Source organism: Oreochromis aureus, linkage group 15, assembly GCF_013358895.1.
Source record: "Oreochromis aureus strain Israel breed Guangdong linkage group 15, ZZ_aureus, whole genome shotgun sequence".
NCBI classification, from domain to species: Eukaryota; Metazoa; Chordata; class Actinopteri; order Cichliformes; family Cichlidae; genus Oreochromis; species Oreochromis aureus.
In genome coordinates this window covers 14,888,574-14,900,952 of record NC_052956.1, presented here as the reverse complement: position 1 = coordinate 14,900,952, position 12,379 = coordinate 14,888,574, and the positions used below count along the sequence as shown (strand labels likewise).

The 12,379-nt window shown below is 42.1% G+C and overlaps 1 protein-coding gene across 2 annotated transcripts in view; it reads left to right on the top strand.

Moving 5' to 3' along the window:
• fut8b (fucosyltransferase 8b (alpha (1,6) fucosyltransferase)) overlaps positions 1 to 12,379 on the top strand; it is a 96,474-nt gene that overhangs the window by 49,459 nt on the left and 34,636 nt on the right. For both annotated transcript variants that reach the window (XM_039599262.1, XM_031730195.2), the window contains exons 2-3: positions 2,909 to 3,507; positions 11,700 to 11,818. In XM_039599262.1, the coding sequence (XP_039455196.1) occupies positions 3,305 to 3,507; positions 11,700 to 11,818 (322 nt within the window). In that variant the 5' untranslated portion in view covers positions 2,909 to 3,304. The remainder of the gene's footprint in view (positions 1 to 2,908; positions 3,508 to 11,699; positions 11,819 to 12,379) is intronic.

Below are 12,379 nucleotides of genomic sequence, written 5' to 3'. Positions count from 1 at the left end.
TAACCAATAATCCTCTAGGTTTTCAACTTAATGGGTATTTCTATTTTATGTTGTTTCTTTTGTTTTGTTTTTTTTGGTTTAACTGCAAGTGGTTGATCCAAGGTTGTGTTATTTAACATCTAGACACCTTCTGTTCTCAGTGACATGGCTAATTTTTCTCACTTTCAGCATTTAGAGAGCTTAATAACCTCATCGACATACTGCGATTTAGCCCATAAGCGAATGGATATTAGCTCACGAAAAAGTGGAGCTCACACTGAGGTGGGTTGCAAAGCAACTTGCAGATATGGAGTGAGAGAAAAGCTGTTAAATCGTGCAGCATATCTGAGATTGCCAAGAAGAACAAATGAGTCATTGGTTGATCTGCCAGTATAGTGGCTGAGCTTGACTTTGTGGCTTTCCATTACTAACTTTAGTCATTAGTGCAGAAGATTATTGTGCTTGGTTTTCATATGTGATATACCGTGTATACTACACGGCCGTGCGGTAGACTGGTGACCCATCAAAGGTGCTCCTTGTCTGTCATCCTATGAGAGAACAAGAACAAGATTCCCTGTTTGATCCCAAGAGGAGACAGAAATCCCTTTTGGAGCTGCATCAAGAAAGGCATCCAGTGTGGAAATCCACCAAATCATGTGACAACCCCCTTCTGAATAAGGGGGCAGCCGAAAGTAGCTTAAAGTGATAAAGAGGACTTGCACAGCATAACATTTTCAGACTTAGTTTGTCTAGTACGAGTGACGATTTAGAGAAACGGGGTAGGTCTGTTCCCCATAATTCAACGCGGTATTCTCTTCATTTGCCAGACCCTGCTGTTGAATAACCTCTTCCTTGAAGTATCCACTTTATAACACACTTTCTCTGTCAAATATTTTTGAAGCCTGGCTCAAGACAGTACTGGTGACCTCTCAGACTTCTGAGGGCTTTATCCAGAGCCACAGAATAGCTTATACAGCTGTTTTACAGCTGTTTTTAAAGTGCTGTTAGTGATTGTCATTAAGATGAATTTCATGACAATTTCTATTTTGTTTACAAAACCAAAAAAAACTGTAGTGCCCTGAATTTGTTTTTATTGTATGTGTGTATGTGTATTTTGTCCTTTTTAGCGTTTCATTATCTTGACTGATACCACTTCACTAGCTGGTGTCCCAGTAAGCCCATTTCCTTATGTTAATTTCCCCAAAGTTCTCTTATTATACCGGTTAAAATATTACTAGCTCAGCTTAACTTTTTTTTTTTTTTTGTATAAGTAGAACCAATAGCTAGAAATTTTATCTCAGAATTTTTTCATATCCGATTTGGCAGCAGTTGCCTGTCTCATCCGGCAGTTTCGCATTTATCAGTTTTAGTCTGCTGCACACGAACCTCATTATATTCCCTCAAACACAGTGACAAGGGTTTATGCAGCCTGGCTTTTAGTAAAGTCCCAGTCGTGCATTAGCTGGTGGAGTGCTATCCTCTCGCACCTCTTATTTTCCATAATAAAACACAGCTCAGCAAATCTGTGTGCCGCATGCATAAAGGAGAGCCACCCTCGTGTCAGCCCAGGTTAGTCACAACAGGAGCACCGGCAAGGAAGGAATGTCTGCTCAGATTTTAATAATCCCACATCATTTGGTGAGGAATGAAGACGAATCGTTTGCAGCTCGTTGTTTCAGAGATCTCAGCTGTTGCATTCTGGGCAGTTTGCGCCACTGAAGCATGAACAGCCTCTATAGCACTGCAACATGGCACCATTAGTGGCCTACATATCAGCTATGCTGCTATGGCATACATGGTTAGTTACTCTTAACCTAGTTCCATGCTGCCAGGCGAACTCCAGCAGGAACATTTTCTTCCGTCTTGAACGCTCAAAACAAGAAACACCAGAGACACCGTGACGTTGTCAATCAACCCCATCCCACCAGCTCCGCTCACATAAAGACTAAGATGCTTGGCATTACTCCAGCACACTGTGGTGTACAGTCAGAGATGTTAGCGTACACACACATTCACTTGGATGAAGTGCACACGCACGCGTATCTGCCAGTCTTCATCCCATCACAGGACTAGTCTCTGTTGCGTGGCAGGGCTTTGTTGGGGAGTTGACAGCGAAGGTTGCTTCATAAACCCGGCACGCGTCCATCAAAATCTCCCCCGCTGCTTTGAGAATGAAGGGAAGTGATGATCCAGGGTTTTTTTTTTTTTTTTTTTTCTGTTTTTTTTCTCTGCCCTATTAACTCACTATATCACCTTGGCAGTGCTGTATTCTGTCACTGAGGCTACCAGGATGGCAGGGGACACTTGGGAAGAAGAATGGTCAGTCTTCCACAAAAATAAATAATTAAATGTCATTTAGTCATGCTTTAACTAAGATCGAGGTAGAGCGTGTTTGAAGGGCGGTTGTAGGAGGATGTAGGTGAGTTAGTGAGCGTCCGGTTCGTGAAATAAAAATTTGTTTGTATAGAGGCTTCTGTATGTCGACTTTCGCGTGCATGTTTAGGAAGTGACTGTTGACAGACTGGAATATGTGCGCGTCCCTGTCCTTCCTCGACAGCAGTGCAGCATAGCTCAGGGACTGCACATCGCTACGTATATGCAAATTGCAGTGTCACACTGATCAATCCTGTAGGCTGCTGAGACAGGGTAATGTCGGGACTAGTCAGCAGCATCTTGGCTGTCTGTCTGCCTGTCTGTCTGTTTGTCTGGCCTGTTCCGCACTGTGTTTCTGTGTTGCACTCTTCTGTCTGATGCTTTGCTCTCTGCTTCTCCTCTTCAGGAATACTTCTCTGCCAAGTTGGCCTACTTGGCAAACTATTCAGTGGCTGTAATTTGCTTCTGTTTTCCTATCAAGCACAGAACGTATTTGCAAATCAAAACTTTGTGCAACAGGTTTAACTGAGTCCAATGTCTTTCTTTGTTTCTACAGGATGCAACTTGAATAAAACATATCCTGTGGGAGTGGAAGGACACAGAAAGGTGGTGTTGGACGACCTTGTCAACGGGGATCTGGGTGGAGGAGAGAAGATACCAATCAGGCTGTGAAAACTCAGACTTCTGAGCATATTAGCCAATCATGCTTTAGCACAGAGGAGAGGCTGGTTTATTGCTGGAGAAACACCCACTGTATTTTTTCCGAACACTCCTTGGTCATAAACAGACACATTTCCCATCTGTCATTTCCCATACCTGCCGAGATGTCAATGCCACTGTGGCATTTGTGGTGACGGAGCACAAAGTGCGTGTGCGCATCTGGCTGGGAGGCCGGCGGGTCGGTGGGTGTACAGGCACACCTAGAGGCATTTTTGGGTTGCGTTGCTGAAACATGCGGCCCTGGGCGGGTTCATGGCGTTGGATTACCCTGGTGCTTTTGGCCTGGGGAACACTCCTCTTCTACATTGGTGGTCACTTGGTGAGGGACAGCGAGCATCCGGAGCGGTCCAGCCGGGAGCTCTCCAAGATCTTGGCCAAGTTGGAGCGACTCAAGCAGCAGAACGAGGACCTGCGGCGCATGGCCGAATCGCTCAGGTAAACTGCATGTTTACTTACTTGCACGCTACAATTAACCGTTAATATTTCTTTTCAGTTTAAGTCCCTACTGGTTGTGTCTTTCTGGACTGAATTATTATCCACTGTCTTCTTTTTCCTTTTCTGAAGATGTTCTGTAGCATCAAAGCAAAGCTAGAGTAGAGTTTGCAATTTTGATCTGTATTTGTAGGTTTTTTAAAAGGTTTTTATTAAAATGGATCTGTTCCCAGAGTTTTGTTACTACTAAATCTAGAGATCAGACTTTTGGCACAAAACACACTTGAGAACAGATGTATTGCATCTCTTGCTTTGCCTCTTAAGTAAACTTTTGAGTTGATAAAAGTTCTGTTGTGCAATGCCTCCTTCCTCCTGTCCAGCAATGAGCACACAGTCTAGATTCCTGGCGGCCCAATCAGTAGTTTTCCAAATGAATGAATTTGGCAATGAAATGATTGTTTCCTAAGAATTTATGGAACTTTAAGCAGCATCTGTCTACATCGGCATCTTGCGTCTGGCTTGAAGTTAAAATGCTTTAGTTGGGTTTTATCAGCTGATCAGTGTTCAGTTTCAAAGCTGATCATGGGTGTTGCAGATGCTGCCTGTGACAGACAGATGGATGGTCTGTCGCACACCTCAGCAGATTTTGTTGTGTCATTTTGGAAGACAATAGCACATTGTACGAGCCCATTAACCACACAGCGTCTTTCGCACATTCGCTCTATGTGTAATAGAGAGACAGATGGTTCTGCTCTTATCGCCGCATGCCGCCGATGTTTCTATGCACACATAAAGTCTACGCCTGTGCATGGGTGCCTGTGACTGCGCATGCATGTGGGCGGGAAGTGGTAGCGTGATCCAGTGTGTACCATATTAATAGGGAACTTCAGATGTTGCCATTGCTGCTCCTCTGTGATATTCCGATTCACTTTGATGCGGGGCCCTCATCAGTGTACACAAACATAAAAAAAACACACGCGTGCACATTGCTTCAGACAGCTGGTCCCTGATTAAATCCCTTGCTTTTGTAATTATTCAAAATTGGCTTTAAAACAAAGGTGGAATTCATGGCATAAAAAACAAGTGCAGCTTTCAGTGGGCCAGTGTCCAGATGGGTCCCCAGCACACTGCACGCTTGTTGCTTGTTATTGAGTTCGGTTGTTGATCTGGGACTGAGGCCTCCGCAGTTGTTTACTGGGGCACTGCTACAGGGCCTTCACAAGTCCCTCTAAGCTTCTGCTAAGTATCCAGCACAGCAAGCCAAAAGCGGGCAACGGGCTTTCTGAGGTTAAGCTTTATGAGCTATCGACAGCAACAGTGGTTGGTTTGTCTTGTTCACGTCGTTGTCTCTTTGTGCATGTGTGTGTTTGTGTGCGTCTGCATAATAGTCAGATACAGGTCCAAGAGAGAACTCCAGCACCTCATCCCATCGTCTCTCTCTTATCCCTATATTAGAGCTCTAATAGACGCAAAAAGGCTGTTAGTGAGCTGCCCATCATCCCTGCCACAGCCTCTTACTTCTCTGTTCATTGCCGCCTCTTGTTCCTCGTTTCACTCCTCCTTCACCTACAACCCTCCCTCCTCGTCCTCCTTCTCCTACCAAACTGCTGACAGAGGTATGGCACAGAGCCAGACTCTATCCCGCAGGTTGTCACAGAATGACTGACTATGTAACAAGTCACTAGCTCACTGATCGACTAGCGAAACGCGTGCCTAACCCAATTCGCAGTTTTACACGTTCTGCTGATTTGGTCCGAGAACATGAATCTCTGAATCTTGTACAAGAACCAGAGCCAATCCTTTTAAAGTACCTAACTATCACATTAGTGCGCTCATTTTTCACGAGTGGCCTCAAACCCATAAAACCAGCGTTATTGCACATTTTGCTGAATAGAAACCCACTGCACTGACACTGATGTATAGTTCAGAGTAGAATTTAACTCGGTTACTGTCATCACACCGCAGCAGAACTTGATAGATGTGTTATGTATTATCAGGCATTGTGGTGCATTAATTATATACCTGAAGGGATCTTGTTTACATTGTCTCATTCTCTTTGTAATAGAGAGTGAAGCTGCTGCAGTTTGCACGCGATATTGATTTTCTTGATCACAAATTAGGAAAGTCGCTGAGATGACAAAAAATGCTCAGTTAAACAACCTTTACTCTGCACGCTTTTTACAAAGTTTTGCTGAACTCTTCATTTCTGAAATGGAATTGTCATATAAAATTAATCAATCAGCACTTAGGTTCAAATTAGTATCACCTGGCTGGCCTACCGATCGAGTGCAGCGATTCGGTTATTCAGGCCACTCCTGTGCAATTTGAGTGACAGGCAGCGTGCCAGCCTACCAATCGCCCAGTAGCATTAATGAGAGGTTAGCACGAGGTCAAGTTGCTCGGTCTGTCTGGCTCCACCCTCTCTGCAGCTGCTTGTCACCTCAGGCGTGAAGCCAGTGCTCCTGTGGAGACGGTGACACGCGCCAGCCTGATGGTCTGACATCGGAGAGAACGAGGAGCGAGAGTGACAGCTGGGCTGAGCGATGAGGACCTGATCGATTCCCCCAGGCATGCCAGCAGAGGGACGGAGGGAGGGAGGGGACAATGCAGAGAAGGAGAAGAGGATGGGAGCATGATGGATGGCGTGAGGACTGCGCTAAGTAAAGAGCAGCAAGGAAGAAATGAAAAATGAGGACCGAGGGGATGAGAAGGGTTGCCGAGACCACAGTCATTGCCTTAATCTGCTTTAAATGTTAGTTCAGCCTACCCCAGTGCTAACAGGCTGAGATATACAATCAAATACTAGACGCTAAAACAGGCAGTTCTCTAAATTTATCTTCAATAAACACAGTTCACAGTGTTTCAGGTGACCCAGTGCATGTAGTGTCCATGATTCAAAGCAGATACAAGAAATTATTTGCATACACAACAACATGTGGCCCTGATCTAGGACAGAAAAGGGCACGATTTAGACAAATTGTCTTTTAATGGTATAGGCCATTGGCCATTAGACCTCAATTACTTGCCTTCTGCGTGTCCTTGTTTGTTGTTTAGCTTCTGGCTACATTAGGTTGTAAAATCTACACAGTGCTTTTTTGCATACATTTGCCTCATATGTCGCTACCTTTTATGTTAAATTGAAATGTAAATTTGAACTGTAGAACAGATATCTTTTCTGTGAGGCTACTGTTCTCTCATGTGAAAAGGGACAGTGAGAAGATCTACCTATGCTGTGATTTAAGAGTTTAAGAGTGCAACCGCACCGAGCAGATGCTGCTGCCGTTTACAGACCTGAACTCCCATCGACCCGGCCGTCGCTCAGGCCCAGCGAGAGATGGTCTACTACCATAGACACTAGCTCCATTGTTGAAGCTGTCTGGGGTCTGGACATCTCTGTCAAGTAGGACTCAGAGCAGAGCTGGCTCGCCCTGGATATGCTGAGGCGTTGAAGCATGCGAGGCAAAAATGCACCATTCAGAATCAGTTTACTTGGAAGAACAGTGACTCAGTGGATGCAGCAAAGGAAGGAGGCAGAAAACGTAACTAATATGACACGGGGTTGAAATATATTATGCAAAATTACAAAACATCTACGCATATAACGTCAGCAAATAATACTGTAAATGGTGATGGCATTTATGTTTTATAAGAATTCCTTATCCGTTTTTAAAAACGAATGCTGAACATTGGTCGCAGTTTTCATGGCGAGCCCAGGCTTTTCCACCAATTTGTAGTATGCACTACGCTTGTATTGTTGTAGTTTATTAGCTTGACTTATTGGAGTCAAGTGACTTAAGATGTTTGAATTCCCAGAAAAGGCTGGAACATGTCAGTCGAGCCTTAAAAGCTTGTGATAATTGAGATGTATATGAGCATGCAGGTTTTTCATTAATGCAAAGGAAAATTGTGTTTATCTTTACATGCCTACACCATCCATCCATATGCATTGCATTTCTAGGTTAGCATATTGGTTGACTTAAAAAGTAAACCTCAGGATTATTTAATCTTACTGCTCTACCCATGTCTGATAACCCTGTGAACTCCATGGTTACCGAGTGCAGGAGGCGGTGGAGTGATAGCTATGGCAACAGTTCACAGATAAACTGGGTTGGAAGAAAGTGGGTTGAATGTTCAACCTCACCTGCTTTCCAGTTCAGTACTCAGAAATTGAAGGCAAGATCACCCCCTGCTTTCACAGCTTTGTCTTTCATTCCTCTGCTATTTCCCCCCTACTTCACGTACCACCTCCCCTGACTCAGTTTTTTTTTTCGCCTGCTACTTCTCCTGTATTGTTTGATTAAGATGCTGTTGAATCCAGCTGCCTTGTCTAGTCTCTATTTTAGATCCTGAAGAGATTCTTTTTTTCCTTCTTTTGGCTCTTAATACCTCTGAGTGTTTCAGTATACTTTAGTAAAATCTGCATACAGAATCTTGGTAGGAGATACTTATGTTGAACCGACACTGTAGCACTGTTAAAAATCCACTCATTGAGGCATTTAATATAATGAACATGTATTAAGGTTTTGCAGACTATATGACTCTAATTAGATGATCAATTTGGACATGTGACAATCATGATGACAATGCGTGATCAAGTGAATAAAGCCTGATCCACATAGGCCTAGAGACCAGTATACATCCTTTTGGCTATCACTGGTTGGGATGCAAAAATGTGTATCCCCTTAGTTGTTGTGAGTGGTTGCTGGAGAGTGATGGAAGCTTTCTACAGACCAGTTGACTAAGTGTGGCACAGACCGGAAACATGTTTCAAAAGGTGGTACATTTTCATTTAAGGCAAACATTCTGCATTTCCAGTTTGTATTGCACTTTTTTTTTCAAGTTTTACTACTGCTGGGTTAGCAGTTAGTATGTATATGCAGAAAACATGGTTAAATACAGGCATTTGCTCCAGCAAATAAAACAAACACTAGGAGGTTTTTGGTGCAGCACCTTTTTTGTAATAAATTTTACCCAGTGAGATCCGACAATCTCCAGGAACCACTGCCAACCAGTGAGGAAATACATTTTCTTCCCTAGCAACTGGTAATTGTAGTATGGGGGACAACTCCAATGTGCACATGATATCATGTGAGAAACCTCACTTCCTTTGGGTCCAAGTGCATCAATTCTGCTTGACCTGTAGAAGTTTATTTGTTTAATGGGATTTAATTAATTTTGTAAGGTTTTATAAGCTAATAAACACTTTTAAATTACTTCATTAATTTAATTAAGGGAATTGCACCATTCTCAAAACAGAATTGGTGGCAAATGGTGGGGGGGGGGATTATACATTTTTGATCTCAACAGTTGTCTGGCTGTTGTTTTTAATGTTTTTAATAATGGAAGTCTAATAATTTTTAGTCTAGATTAGCTCAATATTTATCGTAGATTTTGAGCTCTGTGAAAGAGAGATAACTATAGATTTGATATGTTGGGAGCATTTTGTTGAACTCTACATAAAGGGCAGCAAAATGAACTTTTGATAATAAATAAGTAGCAAAAGAAATACTCTCATCAAAAGACATCTATATTTGTAATTGTGAACATAAAAACTCCACAGACTGCACTACTGCAATGTAACCCTGCGTCTTTTCATCCCCTGCAGATGCCAAAAACATTTCAGGTTACCTAGATCGCCTTGTCTTCTATTTTTTTTGTGTGCGTGTGCTTTGTCAAAGAACAAAAAGTAACACTAGGAAATGATGTCACTTTGTAACTGTCCTACTTCCTGTACAATGGAGTAACTACTGGATTAAGGCCTTTAGGGACGGCTTTTCTGAACATAGTTAGCTGTGAAAAAAGATACAACAGCTGATATTTGGTTTGAAAATGCACCTGGGTCCTTTTTTAAAAAAGATCTGTGTCAGGAAGCTGTAACGGGACACATCATAGATTTCACAGAGAAAAGAAGCCCTGATTTAAGTAATGCATATAAATATCAGTGGTGCCACAATGTTATGCAGAGGTTTAGCATTCCGTGATGCAGTTACATAATGCAGATGTCAAATAACCTCTCTTTTCTCTTTAGTTTCCATGGCTTTGAAGCACAATGCTCAGTTAGTGCTCAGTGAAGTGGGAGGCCAGGGCTTCTGGGGAGTGAGGGGGAAGTTGTGTGGCAAGAAAGGCTACTGCAACTTTAAAAGTCTCATCTTTATGCCTGCCAGCGACTGATGTTCCTTATTCATGGAGCAAATTGAGTTTGCATGCCTTGATGACTCATTAACATGGCCTTTGCAGCACTTCACTAATGCCCCTGTGCATTTGGACATATTCAATTTTTAATGAGTTTATGTAGAGAAATTGATTTTGTATAATGTCAGTGGCATTTTTTTTTTCCTTTGGCTAATTTGAACTCTGTTGTCAGGGTGCTCATTTGTATTTTTATTATATGCATGTAATTCATATTCATATAGAAAGTGAAAGTTTTGTATTATTTGTGTTTGTTGGTTGTATAAATACATGCCAAAGGTCTAATGCCTGTCTTTTAAGTAGATCTGACTACTCTGAGTGTCGCCGGGGCGGCATCTTGCCTTGACGCCAACGCAGATTTCGAAAACAGTACCAGCATCACAGTAACAAAAGGGCCACCATAGTCTCTGGAGCACTAATGTAGCATACGGTATATGCTGTAATCAGAGGGAATTCCCAATGCGTCTGGCAATAAACAGTCAAAGTACAGTAACAAATTGTGAATAATCAATTTAGTGCTCTAGTATAGCTTTTTATGTAGCTGTGGTTTTTCTGAAATGGTAATTTAGTGTCATCTTTGTATGCTATGATCCTGCCACTAAATCATATTTGTATCCATTAAGGAGTTAAAACGTTAGCCCGTGGAGGTATTGCATTACATACTCAATGCATTTGCCATTCTTGTAGTAAAAGGAGAACCATGTTCTAGCTTTAGAGTTGCTTTTATTTTTTTCTGTCTTCTACATTATTTGATCAAATGTAACTCGTGGCATTTCACCGTCATTTGCCTTTCACTTCAGAGACTGCTCAGTGGATTCTTGGGATGTTTTTGTGAAACTGTAGAGTAGGAGACAGGTCGGCCTTAACAAACATGGAGAGTGATTCAGTGCCCTGTGCATAATCTTGAGCTCTGAATAAATAAATCAGGACAGGGCTCTGGAACGCTGCGCTGTGGTGTTTTTAGTAAATGAAATGGAATTTTCAGTGGTGAACACTGCGAGATGCCGGCTTTCGTGGCTTAGTTTTGAATGCAGCTTTTAAGTCAGAAGAGATGTGGTTCACTAACCAGTGCATGATAGAAGATAAACATTTTCACTGATTCATCAGAATACAAAGCTACATTATTAGACTGTTAAAAAGTCAGGTTGGTAGTAATCGAGTTTGTGTTCCAGCGACTTTTACATCAAGTTAGCCTTGCACTACATGTGTTTTACCTGTTTTCAATTGAGATGCAAAGACATATCTGCAAAAATCTGACATTTTGATAGATTTTTGACTTGGGTGGGGAAAAAAACATGACATTGATGCGTGCAAACGATTTTTATCTGTCGTTAAACGTCAGATTCGCTCCGGCTAAACGTTCAAGCATTGTGTGAGAGCTCAAAGACTCTGTAATATATCAAAGAATTTCTGTATGTGCATCTGCTTGTCACCACAACACTTTTACGATTTGCCTCAAACTGATTGCTGCTTAAGACATAAATGGGTAAAACACCAAATTAGAGGTTGTTTGAATTAGAAGTTGATTTTGAGGTTCTCTTGCCTGCTGCATATGTCAATTTTAAAGATGTTGGAGAATTTTTTCTTCTTTGGTATGATTTGGAAAATATATTTGCAATTTTAGAATTAGGAAAATGTTCCATTTGTTTCCTATAAACTAAATTTATAATAAACATTTTTTTTTTTAAAACAAACAAAGAATCAGTATAGTCAGATACTGGCCGTTAGCCCATTAAAATCACTGTAAATTTAAAACTCATGGCTTTATTTTGTCCATTCTAAATAAGCAATTTAAAGACTTACAAGTACACAGCATATACATTCTGTGGCCCTTCATTGTTGAGATTAGAAAAACTAATTTCTTGCAGTGTCTCCTTTATTTATCTATTCAATTTTACAGTTGCAGCACAGCTTATCTGCAGAGATGGATATTTTTGCTCTTTTCTCTTACTAGTGATGTACATGTTCCCAAATTCACCTGTTATATCTCCTATTGTGTCCCTCAGGATACCAGAGGGTCAAGCAGATGCCGGGTCCTTGGCAGCAGGAAGGCTGCGCTCCCTGGAGGACCAACTAACCAGAGCCAAACAGAAGATCCACAGCTTCCAGAAACTTACTGGAGATGGTAAGCAGAGTGGAGTTACCTAAAAGGTTGCAGGGAAGAATTTGGCACAGAGCTTACAAATATGAGGGAAAAAAATTGATTTTCAAGGTGTGGGCTGACTATGAGCTTTGAGTCTATGACTCCTATGAGCTTTTTCCTGCAGCGAGAATCTGAGTCTAGTCTGGCGTTAAGCCTGCTCTAGCTCTGGAGCAATAATGGCAAAGCCACATGATGAGATGGACAGGGTTATGTGTGTATTTGCCACCCTAAGCATGGTCAGAGGGGCAGGTAAGCTGTCAGGTGAGCAAAGAAATGTGTGAATGAAATGCAAGCAGTGGGGATGTACCATTGGCAAGAGTGAAAGGTGAGAGAAAAAAAACAGACCTAGAGAAAAGGGGGGAAAAAAAGACATGCGAGCTTGGAGGGCAGAGCAGGGTCAGTCTCCATCTTGCCGCAGGGGGAGGAAAAAGCTAAAAATACCCTTCAGCTTTTTTCCACAAGGGAGGCAGTAAAGAGAAAAGAGAATATGTGAGAAACGAGGGAAAAATAAGAGCTTTTCCCTCTTCACCAACTCCTTCCCCT